General features: G+C 46.3%; 1 protein-coding gene across 3 annotated transcripts in view; it reads right to left on the bottom strand.

Moving 5' to 3' along the window:
- Window positions 1–19,940: 19,940 nt before the first annotated feature.
- CCDC47 (coiled-coil domain containing 47) overlaps window positions 19,941–27,013 on the bottom strand; it is a 273,202-nt gene continuing 266,129 nt past the window's right edge. For all 3 annotated transcript variants that reach the window (XM_069238027.1, XM_069238028.1, XM_069238029.1), the window contains exon 13: window positions 19,941–20,742. In XM_069238027.1, coding sequence (XP_069094128.1) covers window positions 20,662–20,742 — 81 coding nt within the window. In that variant the 3' untranslated portion in view covers window positions 19,941–20,661. The remainder of the gene's footprint in view (window positions 20,743–27,013) is intronic.

Here is a 27,013-nt window from a genome sequence, read left to right as displayed (position 1 = left end):
AGAGGTTCCTTTACCAGAGGACAGGGGCTGGTTCTAGCAATCCCAAGGTGCTCTTTTAAGGGGTATTGTGGTCGAGCATCCTTAGGCTTATCAGAAAAGAGTGTAAGACATCTGTAAATACACACACAATCAATAAATGTGACATAAATGTGACACAAAGCTCAGTAAGGAGATCCACACTAATTTACAAAAATACCAAGTATCTCTATATATGTTTAGGCAACACAATCAATACGATCAGGTAAGTACTTTTTGCAAGAGAAATCTTTACAGTTTTGAAAAGTCGACGGTGCAATTTTTGGAAGCTGAAATTTCATCCTATGGAGGAAAAACAAATATGGCAAACAGGTCAGTACAGTGACTTATGGGACCAATCTCCTGGACTTAAGATAAGTATTGGGCAAGGGTCAGGACCACTCCAACGAGTCACACCGGGCCATCTGGGCGGCCTGGTGCAGAGGTGTAGTACGGCGTTGAGTAACCAATGTTAATCAATGGGGATCGGTCCTGTTGAAAAGAGGCTGCAGGTTAGGACTGGGGATCCAGTCAGGGTGGACCAACAGGGGGGTTCAAATCTTGAGATGCTCGGGGACACCTTGGTCCTCTTCTCAATGGGCCACAGCGACAGGTGTAGAAGTGTTTTGAGGCATTGGGTTTTCTCCACCGGAGTACTCACGGTTGAGGGGCCTGCGGGCAGAGGCTGAAGGTGGCGTCAGTGAGTCCACAGTGGGCAAGTCCAAGGAGGGCGTTGTCTCTGGAGGGCTGGGGGACCACATTGGCACCATTAGTCCACTTCAACTGGGTGGCACAGGTGCAGTGGTGCTTTCTGGTGTTGGGTTTTCAGTGATCTGGAGTCTTCGCAGTTCATCTTGGCGTGCCTGCAAGATGCAGGGAAGCAGCTACACTGCTCCATGGGAGTTCATGGGTCTTTGTTGAAGGAAGGCAGTCCTTCAGGCTTTTGGAGGCACAACAGCTGCTAGACGTGTCGACTTTGGTGCAATTCGGCAGGAACAGCAGACAGGCTGGCAGGGCTGAGTTCAGGTCAGGTGCTTCTTCCTTTACTTTTGCAGCTCTTGAGTTTTCTCCTTTGTAGGCCAGCAGGAATCTCATTTCTGGTGCCAGGGGCACCAATAAATACTGCATTTAGGGGCATTTGGGAAGTGTAGGGTAGCAGCCAGTGGGCTACTTACCCCTGGGGTCACTACACCCTCTATATGACCACTTTCAGTGTGAAGTGGGAATAACCCTGTCCCCGAGTTCCTAAATCTGCCAACTACAAGAAGGGATCCGGCAGCACACCTCAACTTCCACTTGCTTCAACTTAGCTTCTGGGGCTTGAGTTTCTCACAGCAGTGTTCGGCGTACCCCCACTGACTGCTATGCTATGTCCCTGAGGACCATTTTATAGCCGGCCCATTCTAAGCCTCTGGAGTCAGTAGATTCTTTGTTCTCTTGGTAATATGGTGTGATACATTCACCTATTTGCCCCCTAAAGAGAGGGTCCAGTAGCGCATCTGGCCTAAGCTTCCATGTGGGTACGGGGGGCAGGTCAGTGCCCCTGCATAAGTACAGTAGTACTGGGTTGTGATCTGACATAGTTCTGGTCAGATATTCTACATCGTGTATTTTCTGATGTAATGATGGTGAGCTAAGAAATTTATCTAACCTTACATGCAAATTGTATACAGGGGGAGAAATATGAATATTCCCGCCCTTGGGGGTTTAACACTTGCCAGCTATCAATTAAGGTCCAATTGTTCTCCCAGTCCTTAACTGTGTGTGCAAGTTTATGGATCACTGTTCTATCTAGTGGCGGGTGAGACCGGTCCTTGTTGGGGTCACTTACACAGTTAAAGTTGCCTCCTATCAGTACTTCCCCCATGATATAGGAAGCTAACTGCCGGGATAATTAATTAAAGAACCCTGTCTGATTGACATTTGGGGCATAAATGTTAATGTTAGTGATGTATTTCCCGTCTAGGCAACCCCGGAGTGCCATAAAGCAGCCCTGTGGGTCCACCCTATGATCAGTACACTGAAACAGGACCCCGGGTTTGACCCAGATTAGAACCCCTCTAGCAAATGCTGAATATGTCGTATAGTACAGCTAACCCCTCTGTAGGAAGCTGGCTCTGTATGTACTATTTCAAAGTAAGAAATAGCATGCACAGAGTCCAAGGGTTCCCCTTAGAGGTAAGGTAGTGGCAAAAATAGATAATTCTAATGCTCTATTTTGTGGTAGTGTGGTCGAGCAGTAGGCTTATCGGAGGGTAGTGTTAAGCATTTGTTGTACACACACACAGGCAATAAATGGGGAACACACACTCAAAGACAATTCCAGGCCAATGGGTTTTTATATAGAAAAATATATTTTCTTAGTTTATTTTAAGAGCCACAGGTTCAAGATTTACAAACAATACTTTAAATGAAAGGTATTTCACTTAGGAACTTTAGGAACTTTGAATTAGCAAAATAGCATATACAGTTTTCACACAAATGGCAATAAGCTATTTTAAAACTAGACACTGCAATTTTCAACAGTTCCTGGGGGAGGTAAGTGTTTGTTAGTTTTGCAGGTAAGTAAACCACCTACAGGGTTCAAAGTTGGGACCAAGGTAGCCCGCCGTTGGGGGTTCAGAGCAACCCCAAAGTTACCATACCAGCAGCTCAGGGCCGGTCAGGTGGAGAGGTCAAAGTGGTGCCCAAAACGCATAGGCTTCAATGGAGAAGGGGGTGCCCCGGTTCCAGTCTGCCAGCAGGTAAGTACCCGGGTCTTCAGAGGGCAGACCAGGGGGGTTTTGTAGGGCACCGGGGGGGACACAAGTCAGCACAAAAAGTACACCCTCAGCGGCACGGGGGTGGCTGGGTGCAGTGTGCAAACAGGCGTCGGGTTTGCAATGTAGTTCAATGGGAGACCCAGGGGTCTCTTTAGTGAAGCAGGCAGGCAAGGGGGGGGGGCTCCTCGGGGTAGCCACCACCTGGGCAAGGGAGAGGCCCACTGGAGGTCGGATCCTTCAGGTCCTGGGGGCTGCGGGTGCAGTGTCTTTACCAGGCGTCGGGTTCTTTGAAGCAGGCAGTCGCGGTCAGGGGGAGCCTCTGGATTCCCTCTGCAGGTGTTGCTGGGGGGGTACCGGAGGGTCAACTCTGGCTACTCACAGGGTCGTAGTCGCCGGGGAGTCCTCCCTATAGCGTTGTTTCTCCACAAGTCGAGCCGGGGGCGTTGGGTGCAGAATGCAAAGTCTCACGCTTCCGGCGGGAAACGTGTGTTCTTCAAAAGTTGCTTCTTTGTAGCAAATATGTTTCTTCTTTGGAGCAGAGCCGCTGTCCTCGGGAGTTCTTGGTCCTTTTAGATGCAGGGTAGTCCTCTGAGGCTTCAGAGGTCGCTGGACCCTGTTTAACGTGTCGCCGTTGCAGTTTTTCTTGAAGTGGGGAGACAGGCCGGTAGAGCTGGGGCCAAAGCAGTCTTCTCTGCAGGGCTTTCAGGTCAGCAGTCCTTCTTCATCTTAGGTTGCAGGAATCTAGTTACCTAGGTTCTGGGAGCCCCTAAATACTCGATTTAGGGGTGTGTTTAGGTCTGGGGGGTTAGTAGCCAATGGCTAATAGCCCTGAGGGTGGCTACACCCTCTTTGTGCCTCCTCCCTGAGGGGAGGGGGGCCCATCCCTAATCCTATTGGGGGAATCCTCCATCTGAAAGATGGAGGATTTCTAAAAGTCAGAGTCACCTCAGCTCAGGACACCTTAGGGGCTGTCCTGACTGGCCAGTGACTCCTCCTTGTTTTTCTCATTATCTCCTCCGGCCTTGCCGCCAAAAGTGGGGCCGTGGCCGGAGGGGGCGCGCAACTCCACTAGCTGGAGTGCCCTGGGGTGCTGTAACAAAGGGGGTGAGCCTTTGAGGCTCACCGCCAGGTGTTACAGTTCCTGCAGGGGAAGGTGAGAAGCACCTCCACCCAGTACAGGCTTTGTTACTAGCCACAGAGTGACAAAGGCACTCTCCCCATGTGGCCAGCAACATGTCTGGTGTGTGGCAGGCTGCTAAAACTAGTCAGCCCACACTGGTAGTCGGGGTATGGTTTCAGGGGGCATCTCTGGGGTGTATTTCACAATAAAATGTACACTGGCATCAGTGTGCATTTATTGTGCCGAGAAGTTTGATACCAAACTTCCCAGTTTTCAGTGTAGCCATTATGGGGCCGTGGAGTTCGTGTTTGACAGACTGCCAGACCATATACTCTTATGGCTACCCTGCATTTACAATGTCTAAGGTTTTGCTTAGACACTGTAGGGGCATAGTGCTCATGCACTTATGCCCTCACCTATGGTATAGTGCACCCTGCCTTAGGGGTGACTTATCTATGCCATGGGCAGTGTGAGGTTGGCATGGCACCCTGAGGGGAGTGCCATGTCGACTTAGTCATTTTCACCCCACCAGCACACACAAGCTGGCAAGCAGAGTGAGGGGTCTCCAGGGTGGCATAAGACATGCTGCAGCCCTCAGAGACCTTCTGTGGCATCAGGGCCCTTGGTACCAGGGGTACCAGTTACAAGGGACTTACCTGGATGCCAGGGTGTGCCAATTGTGTAAACAAAGGTACAGGTTAGGGAAAGAACACTGGTGCTGGGGCCTGGATAGCAGGCCTCAGCACACTTTCAAATCACAACTTGGCATCAGCAAAGGCAAAAAGTCAGGGGGTAACCATGCCAAGGAGGCATTCCCTTACACCCTCCACCTCCTCTGTAGAGCTTGCCCATCTTTCTGCTGTAAAAGCGTTTCTTGCAGTAATGCGAGGTGCGCTCCCCTACGGGACAGATATGAAAATACTTTATACAGTTTAGTGTATGGATGCCCCTCACATTCCAGGAGATTATGTTATAACACTTGGGACCTTGCATTCTGTGTGGCAGTTTCAGTTAGTGGTTCTCTGTTCTACCAAAACAGGTCGCCCTAGGGAGCACCGGGGCCAGTTTCTCACATGCAGTCGATATATTTCCCCTATTTCATGGTGTTGCTGCACTTTTCCACAATTTAACAAACAACTTAACTCCCCAACTCACCCTCCCTTGGACTGGCAAAACCTTTCCTGTCCAAACTGTATTTGTAGACACCAACATCGTGGTATCCACCACCTCTCCGGATGAGAGGTGGGTGAGGGTCATGTGCCGTACAGCCCGTTACGTCAGCCATCAATATGCGATTATGGGTAGCCCAGGCGCAGCATAGCATCTGTGACCTGGGCAGCGTTTTGTCCATGTTGCAGCTCAGCCGGGTCATTTGCCCCTTGCCCCTGTACCAAATCCAAGTTATAAAAGATTTTCCACAGTTAATATACTACTAGTGGCAACGCCGAAGGTCACTTGGCTGCTGGTTTCAGAGAAGATCATCTGCTGTTCTGGGTTTGACTATGGGGAGATCCTGCTCCTGATAGATCAGGTGCGTCAGACTGGTTTGTTCCGGTACTCAGGGCAACATCCATGTTCTCTTCCCTGTCCATTGAGTTATCTCCATTAGTGGTGGGATTGTGCGCGCCTACCAGAAGCCACTATGTTTGCCAATGCCCGGTGTCAGGCCTTTTGCACTTCCTCAGCTGTGGGGGTGGGGAACCCTGCGCCGCTCCCTTCTTTCATTTGGTGTGTTTCGGGCATGGTGTTTGTCAGGTCCTTGTGTCCTGTTCGATCCACAACCACACTTCCTGAGAGGTGTTGAAGAAGAGAGCAAGTCCTTGGGATTGAACCCTCAGCCTGGCCGGGTAGATCATTGCGTAAGTTACTCCCATTTGTCTCCATCTCCGCTTCACTGCTAGGAAAGTGTTCCGACAGGTTCAAATTTTTCTAGAGTAGTCTGGGAATCATTATGTCACCTTTTTCCGAGCTTGTGCCAGGATTGTGTCCCTGTTCTTATAATGCAGGAGATGTGCAATTATCACTCTAGGTGGAGCCCCTGGTAGAGGTGGTCGCGAAGGGATTTCTGTGAGCTCTCTCCAGCACGAAAAAGGCCAACAGCCCAGTTGGCGATATTTCATCTTTGAGCCAAAGTTCAAGGAAGGCGATCATGTCCCTGTCCTCTGCTTTTTCGGTTAACCCCAGTATCCATATATTGTTTCGCATGTACCTGATCTCCGCATCATATGCTTTCTGTTCTAAGACTCTGACCTTGTTCTCCAGTTCCGTTAGTTGTGCTTGCGCTCCAGTCATGGCGGCTGGGATATCCGTTACTTCTCTCTCCATCATGGTAACTCTCTCAGCTAAACAGCGGTGATCATCCTTAAGTAACCCATATTCGGCCACCAGTGTGTCAATCTTTGTTTCCAGGGCATTACGGGTGGCCGTTATTGCTTGAAGGATGTCAGCCAAGGTAGGGCTTCCTGTTGGTGTAGGGGATACATCTTGTTGCTCTAAAGTGCCAGGTCTTGCCAGTAGCCCATCCCAATCCATTCCGGCTTTTCTTTTTTTGCTGGCCTAGCCCATTTTAAGGTAAGTTATGTTTACTTGCCGTCACTTTTTCAGGTCTTTGTCCAAGTCACTACGAGTACTCCTCACGCTGCTTTACGGTAGGCATTCCCAGTTGGCTCCCCTGTTTTGTTTTCTTCACGTCTCCGTAGTGCCTGTTGGGCCAGTCAGAGTTTCACCTTCCTCTCTCTCCAGTCTTCTCTCCCGGGTCACGGAGGATCGACGTGCACGTGGTGCCCAGCACCCCAGCGTGTCCACCCCCCCCCCCCCCATCTGGAGGCCCTCTGTATGTTGGCAGGACCCCCACCAGTGGGCCCCTGCCTTTCAGAGGGGCCCACTCACCAGGTCTGGGACTGTCCGCTGCACAGTTCCCCCAGCTATTTACTCCGGTTTCCAGTTCATCTCTTGGGATCAGAGGGGATGCCTGGCAAATGAGGGAGCAGCGTCTAATAGGGAGGCATCTGCGTCGTAGTACTCTGTCCTCCCACTATCTCTCTTCCTCCCATTCCTCTTGTTGGGCAGCGCTTGGAGCCTCTGTGCAGGAGATTCCACCTGGGGGGTGGGCCCTCACCTCTGTTCTCGTTCCAGTCCGTCACTCTTGGCGATGGCGCCCCAACTGGTCTCGGTCTGGTTCCGGGCCTAGACCTTCTCCATCAGCCCCCAGCCCCAGTGGGGAACAGCCAGTCTGACAGGCTGTCCTGGCTTTCAGCCTGATGTTTCGCCACCTGGTGGGGGAGTCTGGTCCGTTTCGTCCCCCGGGCACCTCTTCGTCCCCCGCTCCTCTCACTGGATTGTTCCCAACGTGGGACCAACACTTCTGGCCTCCGCGCTGACGTAAGCGGTTCCACAGTGTTTGTTGGCCAACCAACGCCAGAGTCATGGTCCAGCGCCGGTCAGCTTATCCACCCTCTGGTTCTGGGGAATGCAGGAGAATCAAGGGGGGGTGCGCAAGCAGAAGGCCTCCCCGGCTATCAGCCCACAGGGGGCCGCAGGCCCGATCCAGCTGCGGCACCACCAAGGCCCAGGTCACCCCACCCCTCTCCTATGGCTGGCTCTTTCTGCTGTCGGCTCCCTGCCCCTCGTGCGCACAGCAATATCGCCTAGCAGGGCAGAGGCCCAGCCAGGGTGCCGCGGTGTGAGTTTCCCTGTCTCCCACGGCCTGCGGCCTCTCACCTTCGAGTTGGGCTGGCAGCATCGCTTCGCAGGCCGCGGTCTGCGTCCCGCTGCCAATCGCCGTACCCGCAGCCCAAAAGTGTCCTCATCTGACCCCCAGTCACTTGCTCATCGACACCGGGGTCGATGCGATGTGTTCGCTGTTGCCTGGTGCAAGATGGGTGAGGCCGACGAACAAGCCGCAGCGGAGCAACGTTTTACAAATCTGCTATCGCCACCTTCTTCTTCCTTGTTCAGGCCTCAATGAGCGACTCCGACAGTTGTGCTCTGCCTCGATGTGGGCGTTTACCAGAGGAGGGTTCTGTTCCCCGGCTTGGCTGAACTTGTATACCCGTCAGTCTTCTTTATTTGTGGCTCTGCAGGTAGAGGGTGCTCCATTCTGGTCTTCTCGCTAAGATGTGCTCAAGGACAACATCTGAGGGCTGGATGTCAGTTGGGCTTCTGAGATCACGGAAATGCTTGGGATCTCAGTGGAAGACTGCTGCTGAGTTTTGGTGCATGCTTAGTACCATTTCCTTTGATACCTTAGTGTTTTCTTGCAGTGGAAGGCAAGAGAGAACTCGCAGAAGGTCCTGTGGTAGGGGGAGTGACAAGGCTTGACAATATGCTGGACTGTCCTAGGATATTGTGTGTTGCTCCTTGGACAACAATGTAAGGGTGTGCATTCTATAACCCCCTTCCTGCATTCATTCTCAGAGATGAGCTCGGCTGGAACTGAAGAGAAGTTGACAGTGTCAACGGGACGTGAAAGTGACACGGTCGCAGTCAATGGAGAAAGCCGATCACTTTGCTGCCCAGGACAGCCATGCAATAGGTGCTGACTGGGTGGTGAATGTTAGAATCCTCAAAGAGTGGAGCAAATGCGCCTGAACAAACTGCAAGGATTGCATCGGTCTCTAAGCCGTTGTGGGAATCGTCCAAAGTGGATGATGACAAAAAAAAAAAAAAAAGACAATCTAGGGTAGATTTACTGCACATCCCTGGACTCAAAACGTCTTCAAAGACAAACAAATCTGATCCCAACACCAGATGACAGGAGATGCAGACCATATATATCTACAGCCAACACAGGCTACAAACATATTTTAGCCACTTCCCACTACGGCAGTGGAGTATGGAACCTGTCTGTATGCTGCATAATGTGGAAACTGGGAAGGATATTGCTTTATTAGATTTTTTTCTTGTCAAATGGATTAGTGAATCTAAACGGTCATGTGCCCACAGGTAAACCTGGGTAGAAAAACGTTTTAACGGGGCAATCAGATGTGCCCAATCAACTAGGTGTTTGTACCGATATGGGCATTTGAGCTGGTGATGAACTTTGAGGTCTTGCAGGTGGAGGGGAGCATTTATTATCAGCAAAGAACTATTGTTAAAATAGATACTGCCCCAAGACAGGCAAGGCATTAACGTTGAATATTGACTGCTCAAAGCGTTTACGAACGAGGATCTCAGAAAAGCACCTAAGCTTATTAAAGAAATTGTAGTATAATTACAGTGACTTAGATCATGAGGAGGTTCCCTTGATCCTTTGTCGGGTATGTGAATGTAATAAACAAGATGGTTGCATGCCTTAATTCCGAAGTTAGGAATTTTAATATTAGACAAACTAAAAATAAAGCTGGGAAGCATGAAATAAATAATTGGTTCGATAAAGAATGTAGGATATTAAAAAGTAATATTAGGAAATTGGAAAGGTACCAAAGGAGTTCAAGAAATATAAGCGGGGATGGCAGCTCTTTAGTTTAAAAAGGAACTAAGAATCTTGGTAGCTCGAACGAAAAGGGAATCAAAGGCAAAATGTGATGTTAAAAACTATAGAGTCTAACGATATTAGGAGATTCTGGAGGTTAGTACAGTGTGGGGCAGGTTTTTCACAAAAAAGTACCTTGGGACAGGTGGGAGAAGAAGTGTGGCTCAAATTTTTAGAGGAGACATATAATCACGGTGTCCCAACAGAATAAAGCCCCACTACTTTTAGATTGATAAGGAAACAGAGATGGTTCTTAACCAAGCTAATAATTAAGGAATTATTGTGAGGATAAAGCTCATAAGGGCTGCAGACCCAGATAATGTGCCAGCAGTGGTGATAAAAACTAATATTGTATAGTGGTCCAGGCTGCTCTATACCGTCTTCCAGGAAATCCTCGCAATGAGAAGATTTTCGGAGAGTTGGAAGGGGCAGTGACAAATCCACAAAAAAGGTGACTATACGTTCCAGGGAAATTATAGGCACATTTATTTTTTTCTAAAATCTTATTGAAGAGGATTAAGGAGTGGGTAGATGTAAATTCTATAATACCCCAGGAGCAAGGTGGTTTCAAGGAGAGTCACGCGACCACTGATCACTGTTTTAGTTTGTGGGCTATTGAAAAGAAATCCATAGAGCGGGGGCACTTTATTGTTGTTTTGACGATTTTAGCTCTGCTTTCGACTTGGTTGATCGGGTATTGCTGTGGGTGGGTACTAAAGGGATATGGGATCCCAAAATACCTGCTTTTGATTCTGCATGAACTGCACATGGACAACTGGGCCCAAGTGGACCTAGATAGTGACGGCTCACTCGCGAGGAAAATCAGATTAAGAAATGCCCTTAGGCAAGGGTGTGTATTGGCCCCAACATTGTTTTCCCTGTTTCTCGCCGATCTCCCCAAAGTTTTAAGCATGGCAAATGTTTTTAGTCCCACAATGTACAGCAGAAATATTAGTTGTTTTTTAATATGTGGTCGATTTGGTGATTGGACAGGAATTGGACTACAAAGAAAATTAAATATATTCGGGGATCACTGCATTAAGAAAAAAATTTGAAATAAATATGGCAAAAACTAAAGTGCTCAAAATAGGGAATCATGGGAAGAGTAAGAGTAGGGTAAATAATAAAACTAAAATAGAGAGAGTGGATAAATATAAATACCTAAGGGTATGGTTTCCGCATAATTTAGGTTGGAAGGACCATCTCGCTTCCTCACAAGAAAAGGCACTGTTATCAATAGCGGGGCTAAGGAAATTTGACAAACGATATGGGGGGCATCTCTTTGACCGGTACCACAAGCTTATCAAGTTATAGTAAGACCGCAGATCATGTATGGGGTGGAGGTGATGGGTATAGGGGGTAAGAAGATCTGAAAGAAGGAAGGTGCCTTAAAGGCTACTCTTCCTCCCATCCTCTACCAATGCGCAAGCGATTAGAGTAGAGACAGGTTTATTAGCTTGGACACAGATAACTTAAGTAGAGATATCAAACTTTTGGACAAGAATTGATAGTGCAGGAATATCGAACATCTCACTTATGTAAAATGGAGATACTACAAAGGGAATGATCTTGGGCACAGGGGGTAAGAGGAAGAATTCAGGCTAGGGCATTAAAAATAGAGGTAACAAGGGGTATTGAACAGACGGGAGTACGTAAGGCAGAGCTTAAAGACTATTAAGGTCTCCACGGATGAGGATCTTTTGTACCGGAGTAATAAATGCTCAGTTTCACACTTGCTAAATTCCTGGAAGAACAATGGAATTTTCCCCTATTTGGAAAAGATTCCAAATATTAAAATGCGACACAGTATATTAAGGTTTCTTTGTTGAATAAACTTAGTTTTTATGTCATGGAATCGGGAGGTCCTGCAAAACGAACAGAAAATTTACCAATGTGGTCTTAATGTGAAAATGAATTCTCTCCATACCCTGGTTGACTGTCTGTGTTTTTTCCCCAACAGGCGAAGTACCTAAAGCCTATTTTTTTAAATATGGAATTAGAGATAGGGGACAAGCGATTTACCTATTGACGGACATGAGCTTTTTAGATGTGATGTGTGCGATAGGTTGATTTTGAATTTCTGTGGGTACATCGTTGACAGACAATATGATTTATTTACAGGTTTGAGGGAGAAAAGTTATTTTATATAGCAGGGGTTTGTATATTGTGGATTTATATAGTTGTGATGTTTTATTGTATTTTATGGTACAGTATTTAATTGTGCATATTGGAATTTTATGTGATAAAGTGTTTTAGTAGTGTTTTAAAGGCTACGGCCTAAACAAACGTTTTTTTAACAACAACACTTCCCATTACGGCAGTGGAGTAACAAAGGCTTCCGTGGAGCGGGGGCGAGCTCCTGGGGCCCCCATCAGTACAGCAATTGGCCTGTGAGTCCAGAGGGAACCCCGCCTCCAGTTTTGTTACGCAACTGCACTAGGGCTTCAGACAGCGCATGTTTGTCAGAGCAGCACTAGTACCCATTGCACCTTGCTAAAGTGACCAAGCTACCATAGAAAGAACTGCCTTTAACTGCAGGTGTTAGTGAAACCTTTGGAGAAATAGGTTCTGGACTGTTTTTCTCACTTTCTCCTAGCTCTCACTTCATTATTTTCTCTGCAGTGGCTCACGTCTTATTTGTTACAGCGGTCATCATTTTCTTCCGAAAATGATTTTGCTAGGGTGGAGATATGGGCTGAAGTTGGGCTAGAAATAGCTTTGCTTTCAGCCTGCATAAACAGTGGGCTTTATGTTCCAAACTTTTCTAGCACCATTGGCTCTCCTTATGTTTCAATGCCATTCCTATAATAAAGAAGTTACTTACCTTCCGTAATGCCAGTTCTGCAAGAGGCTCAACTGCAGTCACCTTGTGACTTTCCCTAGGCAGCAGACTAGATGTGAAAACATTTGTAACAATTCACGCACATGTTGACGGGTGGCAATGCACGGCTCCACGTCGATTCAGCCCTACCTGGGCATGACATACGGCTACTATAGCTGCATCACCTCCACTCACTGTCAGTTTCTTTCGGAGCTCTACCCACGCCAATAGACCGAGCCATTAAAATCAGAGTACGATACTTTTCGATTGTGATTTTGTTAATAACCTGCATGAGTCCATTCAAACGAACAGGGAGGAGAGTGGGTAAAAGAGGAATCTGTGGTTAGATAAGAGTCCCTAACAAAAAAAGGCATTACCAAAGGTAAGTAATTTGTTTTTCTGATAGAGATGGCTAACTGCAGATCCCTCCCTTTGTGAATAGGTACCACAACAGTATACCTCCTGCGGTGGTAGGTCTGTGGAATGATTCAATCATGAAATCCTGTATGACTGAGCGGGGGAAGTTCCCATGCTCCAGCCTGGCAAATGTCCACAACTGGCACACTGTGGGCCAGAGTAGTGGTAGCAGCCTTCGATCTGGTGGAATGAGTGCACAAGCTTTCTGGGGGCTGTTTTATGGCCAGCCCATATCAGACCATAATATATAAAACAATCCACCTAGAGATGGTCCCGTTTTGCACTGCTTTACCTTTCTTAGTTCAAGTCAGTACATGTAGAAGCAAAGCCCCTTCTTAGGAGTGTGGCAAGGAAGCAGCTCTTCCTCCTTGGAGGAATGAGACAGATAATAGAAAGCCAGAAAAGGTAATGGATTGCCCCATGTGGCAAGGTGTAACTATCTTGGGCAGCAATGCTACTTCTGCCTGGAGGACCAGTTTATTTGGAAAGAAGAATGGGTGTGACGGAACATAATGATAATGGGCGGAGTTCACTCGCCTAGCCGATGCTGTGGCGTTGAAGAATACCATTTTGATGATAGGCAGAAGAGGATAACTGTCCAACGTTCCAAAGGGAGTGCACATTAGGTGTGTACTAAAATAATGTCTCACTGTTGCCTCATAAATTATGTTGGTGGGAACATGCGGATAAGCCCCTTCAGAAAATGCATCATTGAAGGGGACTTGGGGGAGCGGGAGGGATGAGGAGGGCTTGCAGGGCTAAATAGACAAAATCAGAGAACATCTGATAACTTTGCATTCAGAGGTTAGATGAGTCGGGAGGAACATCAGACAACAAACTACTCCCAGCATTCAGATTTGGCAGATGGGAGCCTGGCTGCCACAATGAGGCCAATCACTTAGGAGGAAGGTTGAATGCCATCAACTTTCGCAGCTCAGTCTCCACACATGGATGGGTAGGTTGTGCAGGCTTGGATGTAAGACTCAACCCTGCTGCTGTGACAGTCACTTCTCCCAAAGGAGGAGCTGAATCTAAGGACGTGCTCATGGCCAGTAGTTCCGGGTACCACACAGTCCTCACCTAGTCCAGGCCCATTAGGATGTCTTTGGCCCAGTATTTCCAGAGGTTTTTCAGCACTTTAGGCAGGAGAGGGAGGGTTGGAAAGTTCGATTCCCAATGCGGATAGAAGACGTCTCTGAGGGTGGCTGCCTAATGTCTGGACACTGCATGTTCTTTGTAGTAAGGAATAAATGAATCCAGGGCTCTCCCCATTTCTGGAAGATGCCATGTGCCACCTCCAAGTATAATTGCCATTATTCCCTAGGCACCGCTAGCTGAGTTCATCCACCCTGGAGTTTAAAGATTCTGCCAATTGCTGGGCAGTCAGAAAGCTGTCCTGAGTGTTCAGCCACTCAGAGGTGCATGGCCTCCTGGCACGAGGCCCATGCCCACACTCACCCTTTGTGTGTTGCAATACCACTTGGCAGTCGTGTTGTCCTTGACAACCTGCACCCATTCCCTCTTGATGGTCAGGAGGAACGCATTTATTGCCAAGTGACTTGCTCACAGCAAGCTGATGTGAAGGCGAGCTCCAACTGCGACCAGAGGTTTTTGATTTCATTTCCACTTCTCCCAGGTGAAATCCCCATCCCAGTAAAGATGCATCCATTACGACCATTAGTTTGAGGTGAGGTAGGAAGAGGGGCCTGCCACATTTCCTATCTCACAGCCCAGTAGCGAACCCTGCAGATAATTTGCAGTAGCCTTCGACACCTAGTTGGCCTCCAATAGATCCCTTGGTGCTGGGTCAACTCAGAATTCAGATCCCACTGCAGAGCCTGCATGTATCACCTGGGATGGTCCACGAGTAGGATGCACGATGCCTAGAAGCCAAGAAGCCTCATGGCCACACTCACTGAGATCCAGGTCAAGGGGTGAAACATCAGGGTTATAGGTTGAATGTCCTGGATGTGTTTAGGCTGAGGGATGGCTCAGCAAAGCACCATGTTTAGGATGTCTCTAATGAAGAGGAGCTGTTGTGAAGGAGTCAGGTGAAACTTCAGCATGTTAATGGAAAAACCCAGCGATATCAACAGGTTGGCCTTCATATGGAGATGGCTTTTGACCGAGGTGAGGCCGCCTTCAACAGGCAGCCATCAAGGTATGGGATGACTGACATTCCCAAACTCCGTAAAAGGGCTAAGACCACCACCATCACCTTTGTGAATACCCATGGTGCACTGGTAAAGCCAAAGGGAAGCCTACCTGGAACTGCATGTAACATCTGTGGAACTGTAGGATGAGGATGCAAACATATGCGCCCTACAAGTCCAACGTTACCATCCAGTCTCCTGGATCCAGGGCAGACAGCACTTGGGCAGGGGGAGCATTCTGAGCTTGTCATTATGGAGGAAGAAGTTCAGAGGACAAAGGTCCAGAATGATGCAGAGGCCCTCAAACTTTTTCAGCACCAAAAAATAATGGAAGTAGATACCAGTCCTGATCTCGGATGTCAACTTCATTTGTATTACTCCCTTGGCCAAGAGAGCTTGAACTTCTCCATGGAGTGTGTACAAGTGGTCTTCCGGGAGGTGCTGTGGTTCAGGTGGCATGTCCAGGGAGTAGGACAGAAAGGGTAGGAAGTATGTGTTTTGCATGATCTGGAACACCCATTGTTTGGACATGATACTCCTCCTACTGGGGAGCTAGGAAGTGATTTGATTTCATACTGGCCGATTAAGCACCACGAAGGTGAATTTAAAGCGGCTGCAGGAAAGGGCTCAGGTTTTACTAGCTTATTGCCTCTGGGCATCACTGCCTCACCCTTCCTGGATACTGTTGGCTTGATCCTTGACCTCAACCTCAAAAGGAGTGGGAGGGCCTGTTGCTGCAGATGCACATATTTTCCCTGCCTGTGGCGGAACCCCCTACCAAAGGCTCAAAAGGGGCACTGCTGTTTGGGGAAATGCCAACCTGGCAGAGCTAAGACCAGAAAGCAAACAGTGGCCTTACTTTCCTATCTTTCAAGGGCTGAATCTGCCTTTGCTCCAAAGAGCCAAGCTGTCTTAGCTCCAAAGAGCCTAGAGCCGTCGAAGGGCATGTCCAGGAGTGACTGCAGGAAATCAGTTGAAAAGCCTGCTGAGCGAATACAGGTGTGGTGCCTAAGCACCACTCTGTGCCAACTGCCGTACCCAGGCAGTCGGTAGTGTGTCCATACTGGATCTAACTGAGTATTACACAGCGTCCTGCCCATTCAAAATAAGCCTCTGCAAGGTTGGATGGAGTTTCTCCGGGACAGATGGCAAGATGTCTGCTACTCTGTCCCATAACACAAAGCATGTTGTGTTGCTGGAGCATAGGGCTAGGCTGGCAGAGATCATTTGTTTCATGAAAGTCTCCATCCTTTTAGTTTCTCTGTCTGGTGAGGTGGTTGGGAAAGAATTGGGTTTCATGGGGCTTGTAGACGCCGCACTACCAAGTTCTCTCGAGTAGGGTGCTGCAGAAGAAAGTCTGGATCTCCATGAGCAGGCCTGTGCTACCTTGCCCCTTTTTTAATGAGTGACAGGCAAGATCCTGGTTTGGACCAGGTGCCCACCACAATATGCCAGGGGCTCATTAAATGGAAGTAGAGGCTCCAGGCTGGATTGTGCTGGATTGTGGACCTCTGTTAGCATGCCGATTTTAACCTCTTGAGTGGCCAAAGTAAGGTCTAACACCTCAGCTGCTCTTCAAATCACTGTCACAAAGGAGGCGGAATCCTCAGTAGCCATAGGATTAGGTGAAGACAGACCAATGACTGTCAGTGTCCAAACCACTGGCATGCTGGAGGTCATCAAATATGTTGCCATCATCTTCATACTGGTTGTCATATTCTGTACTCCCAGTGTCATTTGGTGAGCCGTAAGCGTCTGGATGAACATAATGTTAAGACGTGGGCAGTGGGGCATGGGTCTCTGAGTTGGACAGAACGATTGTCACAGTGACATCAATATTGGGGTCGATACTCGAGCAGGAGATGATGGTTATGAAGTCGAAAGTGGCATTGAATGTGCAATCTCAAGTGGCCCAGAGGTAATAGCAGGCAGCACCGGCGAAGGGGTCAATCTCCATGCCAGGCCGAGGAGGCTGTCAGCATTGAAGAAGGATCAGCCAATGGTAATCTGACTGTGGGCCATCTTGGATCCATGGGGCCCGGGGGCTCTCCAGAAGGATCCAGTGTGGCACCAAAAATCTTCTCCATTGCTACCTTTAGTTGCTGTAGTGTTGCGGTCTGCTTGGGACTGAGCCGAAGTGGGACTAGCATCGGAATTGGCTTTGCTTTGGGGGAACAACTCCACAGCCTAGAAGTGCCTCTGATTGGCAGGGCGGAGACCCATCGTATCATTTTTTATGTGACCCTTTGGGCTTAAATGAGACCCATGATATCATTTTTTACGTGACCCCGATGACTGTCTATCACAGGAGCGCGTCCACAACTTCGACTGGAACTGCAGTGTCCCACCTTCCACACCGAGTGCTTTTTTGATTGTCCAGTGTGGCGACTGCAAGCTTGGCCTCACGGTTGTGGATAGCCTTTTACTCATCCTGGTGCAATATGGACACAACACTGAGTTGTGTTTGGAGCCAAGGCAATATAGGAAGACGTCATGGATGTTAGTTAAGAGACATCTGTTGGTTACTGACACAACAGGTCTTCAAACCTGTAGTCTTAGAGGAGGTGACACTTTTGGCACACTAGAAAAAATATGGGGAAAATATTATGCCAGATAGGACATGGTTTGAGCTCCAGATCTTCATCAGCAGGCACAGAAAAAAAGGAGCAGACATCAACACACGAAGGTGGTGCAGATATAGTGGCCGTATTGTCATATCGGGGAAATAACCAACGTGAAGCCACACACCACCACCAATTGAAGCACAAGGGAATTTCTATGAATGTTTTCAGTCCCAGCCTGGCTTTTGGGGAAATTCACAAGGTGGGGAACCTGTGGTTAGAAGTCTCTACCAGAAACAATTGCACTCATTGTCCTGATGGAAATCAACCATGTGTTCTATATGATTCAATGTGAGTTCAATATGCTGGTAGTTTTCTGCTGACGTCAGTGTGGGCTTACGAGTTTGCCAGTCATCACTGCTGCTGCTACATGTGTTTCCTACACAACAGGTTACACATCTTATTGCTCAATTGTTACAATACTCAAAAATTACTACTTTGGGCCAATGATCTGTTTATCAGCAAGAACAATGATGACCTACAGCCCCACCTTGTATGTCCTTCAGCAACCAGTCTTTCTTTTTCTTGCCCCAGCACTATCCATGGTCTCTGCTGTATTTTTTACCTTTGCTAGCTGTCACACAGTCTGATTCTAAAAACTCGGACACTAAGAGCCTATATAGCGCACCAGCAAGAACATATAACTATTACAGTTTTGCCCCAGATGGCCTACTTTCTATCGAGCCTTTTGTACTATTAGAAACAGGCCAAAGGCTTTTGCCACCCATGATCATTTATCCAAGTACAGCCATTCATATCATGTATATAACACAGACACGAACACACTAATAATGATATCATTTCGGGAAGTTGCGTGCTTTCACATTAATTTTAATTGGTGTCCACTAATCACTTTTGATCCAAGGCTCCCAACTATTCATTGTTTTTAATTGCATTTTGCATCTCAAGGACACCTTTTCATGGTTCTTGTGCAAAAAGTATAAATAAGATGCTTTACGCTGAGACAGTGAGTCACACATTCTTACATACAGGGAGTTTTTCTCACCCAAAACAATGTTGGATAACCCAGTTAGACTCTAACAGAGTGAGCCTTGCCAGTGGGGGCAGCTTGCCTTCCGCTTGCAACTTGTATTCACCCACTCAAGATGGAAGACTTTTTAAATGCTAATTCTTATTAGCAGAGACTCCGTGTCACCAGTTTATCCAAAATACCATGTGTTCTGTCATCATAATATTTACATTCTCCATACTTGCCATCAACAACATAAAATATATTTTCTTGCACATATTCTGCATTAGCTTGGCTTGTAGTAATAGAGTCTAATCATTTTCTGCTCTAGATGCCTTGTGTGTGTCTGAGTTATGGGGAAAGGGTGAGGGGAGTTAGTATGCCTTAAGGCCTGGGAGCCGAAATAAATCTACTTGATGTGACAAAGACTGGACTGGCAACACAACAGCATGACGTACAAGGGTGATGCTGACAGCCTTAGACCTAAGGCGCAACATTTCTAGGTCTCCCGTTTTGGACCAACTTACATTCATTCTGTTTGGTTTTCCTTAAAACCATTCTTTTTCATATTTAACAATTTGATTCTGGACTGTGTTATTTACAGATCAATATTACGTGTTTTTCAAAATTTTGCTCCGAGTTGCCTCTAGAAAAACACTTATGATATAAAGCAATTTAGAGAAACATTTTCATGTCCAGTTAATGGTGGGTCCAATCGCGAGCTGAGGCGGGACTATTCTATGTTTGACCATCGGTGAAGATCCTATCATAAAGCAGAAACAGATTGAAAACCAGCAGCACACAAAGAGAAAATATAATTATACTCCATGCCTCCACTGCCAGTCTTGAACAGCAGAACTTGGAAATATAGCACTTTAACGTCATCTGCCATGACACAGGAAGGCTGTTTTAACACTATGGTTTTTTTCCTGACTCTTTCTTTTTACTAAATGAACATCTCTTCCTAATTGTATATATGGTCTTACTAAAACGTAACACATTTATTGACCTTTGGGGAACACTTTTTAGCCGCATTGTAATGATTTAAATTAATTGCTCAATACGGAATATTTATCTCCAAGTATGTATTTACCTCAATGCCTAATTTCTGTTGATATGAAAAATGAAGTAGAAAATCTCCAACTTCCCAAAATGAACACGATTTAAGGACAGAAATTTTCAAGAATGAGGCTCGCTTTGTGCTCACGAGAATCTGTAAATGGCTAGTAATGATAGCAAAGACTGCAAGTAACGAATGACACATTGAGTAGCAAATCAAAACACCAAGTTGAGTCCAACTTACACAGAAAGAAAGTGGGAGTGTTTTGTAAATACGGGTGCAAATAAATGACCGACACCAAATTAGGTATGAGCGATGGATGCTCTACAGTAGCCTATCTTGGAAATGTCATGTGAGTCTAAGGCAGCCCGAAGCAAACATGTTGAAAGCTGTAGGACTCAAAATAATGAATGCCATGCAAACTGAAAGACGGAGAATAACTTTCGTTGTAAGAAGCCTCAAAACAAAATGGGTAGAAATAATGAAACATAAATGATTGCGAGGCCTGGAAATCACGAAAACAAATCGTTTTTTATGAGAAACCTAGAGCTTTAATTATTAATCACATGGTTTGCCACACATGGGAACCGTTTGTTCAAGGGTTATTAAAGATACGTACAGGAAAGTGTCTCAAATAAATAAGTAGTCAATTCCATGATTAATTAAAAACATTTGCAGTCTTGACGTCTTCTAAGTTAAGAAAAAGCGGGTTTCTGTAGTCCTGAGGAATCTGGTGCTCTAGTGATGTAGAACGGTGAGATTCCAACATTCATTTTCATCGGAAGGCAGCATTCAAAAGCAGCTCGGGCTCTCTCTCTTGAGCAGCCACGGTACAAGCAACAGTCTAGCTTGTCTGAGTTGTGAGACTGGAACCAGATAAAAGAAGAGATCCGATCTGGAAGCAGTAATTACTCATCCCCTGGAAGGTACCACTTTTGGAAAAAGGCTGCTTTTTGACTGACTAATCAAGAGTCGATCCTTGTTTTGCTATACTTTTACAATATGTTAAAAACACACAGTAAAATGTGATTACATGTAGAAATGAAAAGGTCAACATTCTAATATTCCTTTTTTGCTTTACACTCCATAAGCACCTTATGCTGGTTGATACCATTCACAAGTGCCTACAATATTCAGTATAAATCTTGTGAACGGACGACAGAACTGGTATGCATTCTGGTTGCACGTAGTACAGGGAACATTGCTTCAACCATCATGGCCCCAAACGTGGCGCTAATACGGATGGAGGTTACATGGCTTTCACTTTGATCTGCTTCATCTTCATCTGCTTCTTTTCCATCTTCTTCTGTTCTCGTCTCTGAGCTGCCTCCTGTGGAAGATAGACACAATCATCGGTAAACATCACACAAGATGAACTAGAAAAAAAACACAGAACAACACTAATTCAACAAGACATTTAAGTAAGATTAGACTTCACTTAATCTTTCCCATAAAAATCTGTCTTGTACAGCAGGCAATGCAGTGCTTTAATACCCAGTAAAAGTTTGCCCCATCTCAAACTTGAACATAAGCATATCTTAATAAACATGCTACAGAAACAGGAAATGTTTCACACCTTGTGGATGTGGACTATTACAACATGACCTTGTAAGGAGGCTATGCTTTGAAGGAAGAGAAGAAGGAAAATGTTACTTACCAGTAGACATCTGTTCGTGGCATGCAGGGCAGTAGATTCACATGCTTTGCATAAGTCCGCCATCTAGTGTTGAGTTCTGAGTGTTGCAAGTTGTTTTAGTTCAAAGAATCTTTTTGAGTAACGACATCCAGCTCTCGGTAAAACTGTGCATGGGCATCGTGTCCTTTGTTAGACTGTTCTTCCACTGGCGGGTGAGGTAAGATATATATGAAAAAATTCACTTACCCAGTGTACATCTGTTCGTGGCATGTTCAGCTGCAGATTCACACGCTGTGCATTATACTTCTGCCATCTAGGGTTGGGCTCAGAGTGTTACATGTCGTTTTTCTTCGAAGAATCGTTTAAATCACAGGATCGAGTGACTCCTCCTCTTTGGTTCCATTGCGCATGGGCATCGACCCCATGCTAGATTGTTTTCCCACACAGGGTAAGGTAGGAGTGATAGAGTATATAGGTGATGAAGAAAAGAGAAGTCCATGCTAATGCAAATCTATATATTTATATATATGGAAAATGTCACTTACCCAGTGTACATCTGTTCGTGGCATGAGACGCTGCAGATTCACATGCTGTGCATATCCCGCCATCTAGTGTTGGGCTCGGAGTGTTACGAGTTGTTTTTCTTCTAAGAAGTCTGTTCGAGTCACGAGACCGAGGGACTCCTCCCATTTCGGCTCCATTGCGCATGAGCGTCAACTCCCTCCGCAGAGGGTGAGGTAGGAGTTGTGTATAAAGTAATAGTGCCCATGCAATGGAGTAAGTATGTATGTACATAATGTGACTAAAAGTCTTATATTTACAAAATTACAAATGTACAAGTTTAACTTCAATCAACTTATAACGGCTACAGGCTCCCGGGGAGGTGGGAGGGCGCATGTGAATCTGCAGCGTCTCATGCCACGAACAGATGTACACTGGGTAAGTGACATTTTCCGTTCGATGGCATGTGTAGCTGCAGATACACATGCTGTGCATAGACTAGTAAGCAGTTATCTCCTCAAAAGCGGTGGTTTAGCCTGTCGGAGTTGAAGTTGTTTGAAATAATGTTCTTAGTACTGCTTGTCCTACTGTGGCTTGTTGTGTTGTTAACACATCCACGCAGTAATGTTTAGTGAATGTATGAGGCGTAGACCATGTGGCTGCCTTACAGATTTCTGTCATTGGTATATTTCCTAGAATGCCCATTGTGGCACCCTTCTTTCTAGTGGAGTGTGCCTTTGGTGTGATAGGCAGTTCTCTTTTCGCTTTAACATAACAGGTTTGAATACATTTAACTATCCATCTGGCAATGCCTCGTTTGGATATTGGGTTCCCTGTATGAGGTTTTTGGTAATCTACAAACAATTGTTTTGTTTTGCGAAACTGTTTAGTTCTATCAATGTAGTACATTAGAGCTCTTTTTATGTCTAATGTATGTAATGCTCGTTCAGCTACAGAGTCTGGTTGTGGAAAAAACACTGGGTGTTCCACGGTTTGGTTTAAGTGGAACGGTGATATAACTTTTGGCAAAAATTTGGGATTTGTGCGTAGAACCACTTTATGTTTGTGTATTTGTATAAAGGGTTCCTGAATGGTAAAGGCTTGTATTTCACTTACTCTTCTGAGAGATGTGATAGCTATTAAGAAGGCTACTTTCCAAGTTAAGTATTGCATTTCACAAGAGTGCATGGGCTCGAATGGTGGACCCATGAATCGCGTTAATACAATATTGAGGTTCCACGAAGGAACTGGTGGTGTTCTTGGTGGAATGATCCCTTTTAGACCCTCCATAAATGCTTTTATGACTGGGATTCTAAATAGTGAAGTTGAATGTGTAATTTGCAGATAAGCAGAAATTGCTGTGAGATGTATTTTAATGGACGAAAAAGCTAAGTTAGATTTTTGTAAGTGTACTAAGTAGCTTACAATGTGTTTAGAGGACGCGTGTAACGGTTGAATTTGATTATTATGACAGTAATAAACAAATCGCTTCCATTTATTTGCGTGGCAATGTCTTGTAGTAGGTTTTCTAGCTTGTTTGATGACCTCCATACATTCTTGTGTAAGGTCAAGGTGTCCGAATTCTAAGACTTCAGGAGCCAGATCGCTAGATTGAGCGATGCTGGATTCGGGTGTCTGATCTGCTGTTTGTGTTGAGTTAACAGATCTGGTCTGTTTGGTAGTTTGATATGAGGTACTACTGATAGGTCTAGTAGTGTTGTGTACCAAGGTTGTCGTGCCCAAGTTGGTGCTATTAGTATTAGTTTGAGTTTGTTTTGACTCAATTTGTTTACTAGATACGGAAGGAGTGGGAGAGGGGGAAAAGCGTAAGCAAATATCCCTGACCAACTCATCCATAACGCATTGCCCTTGGAGTGAGGCTGTGGGTACCTGGATGCAAAGTTTTGGCATTTTGCGTTTTCTTTTGTTGCGAATAGGTCTATTTGCGGTGTTCCCCAGTTTTGGAAGTAGGTTTGTAATATCTGTGGATGAATCTCCCATTCGTGGATCTGTTGGTGATCTCGACTGAGAATGTCGGCCAACTGGTTTTGAATTCCTGGGATGTATTGCGCTATTAGGCGAATGTGATTGTGAATCGCCCAATGCCAAATCTTCTGTGCTAAGAGACACAGTTGTGATGAGTGTGCCCCTCCCTGTTTGTTTAAGTAATACATTGTTGTCATGTTGTCTGTTTTGACAAGAATGTGTTTGTGGGCTATTAGCGGTTGAAATGCTTTCAACGCTAGAAACACTGCTAGTAGTTCTAGCTGATTTATGAAGTTGTTTCTGCTGAGTGTCCCACTGTCCCTGGATGCTGTGTTGGTTGAGGTGTGCTCCCCACCCTACCATGGAAGCATCTGTTGTGATCACGTATTGAGGCACTGGGTCCTGGAAAGGCCGCCCTTGATTTAAATTTATATGATTCCACCATTGTAGCGAGGTGTGTGTTTGGCGGTCTATCAACACTAGATCTTGTAGTTGACCCTGTGCTTGTGTCCATTATGTTGCTAGGCACTGTTGCAAGGGCCACATGTGTAATCTTGCGTTTGGGACAATGGCTATGCATGAGGACATCATGCCTAGTAGTTTCATCACTAATTTTACCTGATACTCCTGGTTTGGGTGCATGCTTTGTATTACGTTTTGGAATGCTTGTACCCTTTGTGGACTTGGAGTGGCAATCCCTTTTTTTGTGTTGATTGTTGCTCCTAAGTATTGTTATATTTGACACGGCTGTAGGTGTGATTTTTGGTAGTTTAGTGAGAAACCTAGTTTGTGAAGGGTTTCTATGATGTATTTTGTGTGTTGAAAACACTGTTCTTGAGTGTTGGTTTTGATTACCAATCGTCCAGATACGGGAATACGTGTATGTGCTGTCTTCTGATATGTGCCGCTACTACTGCAAGGCATTTTGTAAATACCCTTGGTGCTGTTGTTATCCCGAATGGTAACACTTTGAACTGGTAATGTACTCCTTGGATTACAAACCTTAAGTATTTCCTGTGTGAAGGATGTATGGGTATATGGAAGTACGCATCCTTGAGGTCTAAAGTTGACATGTAGTCTTGTTGTTTGAGCAAGGGGATTACGTCTTGAAGTGTTACCATGTGAAAGTGATCTGATTTGATGTAAAGATTTAGTGTTCTGAGATCTAAGATGGGTCTCAGAGTTTTGTCCTTTTTGGGTATTAGAAAATACAGGGAATAAACACCTGTTCCTTTTTGATGGTTGGGTACAATTTCTATTGCGTCTTTTTGTAACAACGCTTGAACTTCTATTTGTAATAGATCTAAGTGCTGTTTGGATATGTTGTGTGTTCTTGGAGGCACATTTGGTGGTAATTGTAGGAATTCTATGCAATAACCATGTTGGATAATGGCTAGGACCCACAAGTCTGTTGTTATTTCCTCCCAATTCTGGTAATAATCTGTGAGTCTCCCCCATACTGGTGTTATGTGTTGGGGATTTGTGACAGTGAAGTCACTGTTTAGTTTGAGGGGTCTTTGGGCTTTGGAACTTTCCCCTAGTTTTAGGGAACTGTCCGCCTCTGTATTGTCCCCGAAAGCCTCCTCTTTGATACTAGCCCTGGTATGTGGGTCTGGTTTGTGAGGTTGAGGGTTCTGTGCTTTGGGCCCGAAACCCCCCTCTAAATTGTGTCTTCCTAAATGTGCCTCTACTCTGTGGTGAGTAGAGCGCGCCCATGGCCTTGGCCGTATCAGTGTCCTTCTTCAGCTTCTCTATAGCTGTGTCCACCTCCGGCCCAAACAACTGCTGTCCATTAAAAGGCATATTAAGCACAGCCTGTTGGATATCTGGTTTAAACCCGGAGGTGCGTAGCCATGCGTGTCTCCGAATAGTGACCGCTGTATTCACAGTTCTTGCGGCTGTGTCCGCTGCATCCATTGCTGATCGTATCTGGTTGTTTGAGATACTTTGGCCCTCTTCCACCACTTGCTGCGCACACTTTTGGAACTCGTTGGGCAGATGTTCTATGAAGTGTTCCATTTCATCCCAATGAGCTCTGTCATATCTTGACAATAAAGCTTGTGAATTGGCAATGCGCCATTGATTGGCCGCCTGTGCTGCAAGTCTCTTTCCCGCTGCATCAAACTTTCGACTTTCTTTGTCGGGTGGTGGTGCATCTCCAGAGGTGTGTGAATTAGCCCTTTTCGTGCTGCGCCCACTGCTACTGAGTCAGGTGTCAGTTGTTGTGTGATGTACACGGGGTCTGTAGGAGGAGGCTTGTACTTTTTCTCCACCCTAGGTGTGATGGCTCTGCCTTTGACGGGTTCTTGGAATACTTGTTTTGCGTGTTTCAGCATTCCTGGTAACATCGGGAGACTTTGGTACTGACTGTGTGTCGACGACAAAGTATTAAATAAAAAGTCATCCTCAATGGGTTCAGCGTGCAGTGCCACATTGTGAAAAGCCGCTGCTCTAGACACCATTTGCGTGTAGGCAGTACTGTCTTCAGGTGGTGATGGCCTTGCTGGGTAGCAGTCAGCACTATTGTCTGATACAGGCGCATCATAGAGATCCCATGCATCTGGGTCATCCTGGCTCATCCCTGTGTGCGTTGGAGATTGCATCATAGGGGTGTTGCAATTGGTGACAGTTGCGGTGAGTGGTGTGGCGATGGTTGTGGCGAAGAGTGAGGTGGAGAGGTACTGCTTTTGCCACTTTTGCTTGTGGTTGTTTTTCTTTGTCTTGGAAAGCAAGTTTCCTTTTCATCCTTATAGGAGGGAGAGTTCTTATTTTCCCTGTATCCTTTTGAATATCGAGCCTTCTTTGTGTATAATCTGGCTCCCCAGCTTCTAGCTCTTGTCCAAATTTATGGCCTTGCAGTTGTGCTTAAAGGCCTTGTTCCTCGGAGTAGGAGCTTGTTTTCAGCTCCAAGGCTGGATGTTTCGGTACCAAAACCTTTTCTACAGTCTTTTTCGGCTCCGAAGCCGTTTTTTTCGGTTTCGGTGTTCCGATTTCTCGGTGCCGACTTATCTCGGTGCCGGTATCTCGATGTCGAGTTTGCTCAGAACCAGGGTCTCGGTGTCGAGTATGTTCTGTGCCGGTATCTCGACCAGAGTCGGATGACTTTGACACGTGTGTGCCCTTTTTCTGTGCCGATGTATGGTCACCGATCTTACGGGTTAAGCCATGGCCTGCCGGCGGTGGCGTCCCCTGGGCCTTCATGATTTTTACGTGAGTTTTGGCCAAGGCTGTTTTACTCACGGTTTTCGGCGTCTGCTCTGTTTCGGGCTCGTCCGAGTCAGCAATGGAGAAAGTCTCTTCTTCCTCGATGTCGTGGTGTCCTGACGGCGCCGATGCCATTTGAAGCCTTCGTGCTCTCCGGTCCCGTAGCGTTTTCTTCAACCGAAATGCCCGACAGGCCTCGCAAGTGTCCTCTTTGTGTTCGGGGGACACACACAAATTACAGACCAGATGTTGATCTGTGTATGGATACTTGTTA

Source organism: Pleurodeles waltl, chromosome 6 (genome assembly GCF_031143425.1).
Source record: "Pleurodeles waltl isolate 20211129_DDA chromosome 6, aPleWal1.hap1.20221129, whole genome shotgun sequence".
In the NCBI taxonomy this organism is placed as follows: Eukaryota; Metazoa; Chordata; class Amphibia; order Caudata; family Salamandridae; genus Pleurodeles; species Pleurodeles waltl.
The sequence above is the reverse complement of the archived record's forward strand: the minus strand, read 5'-3'. Positions and strand labels throughout refer to the sequence as shown.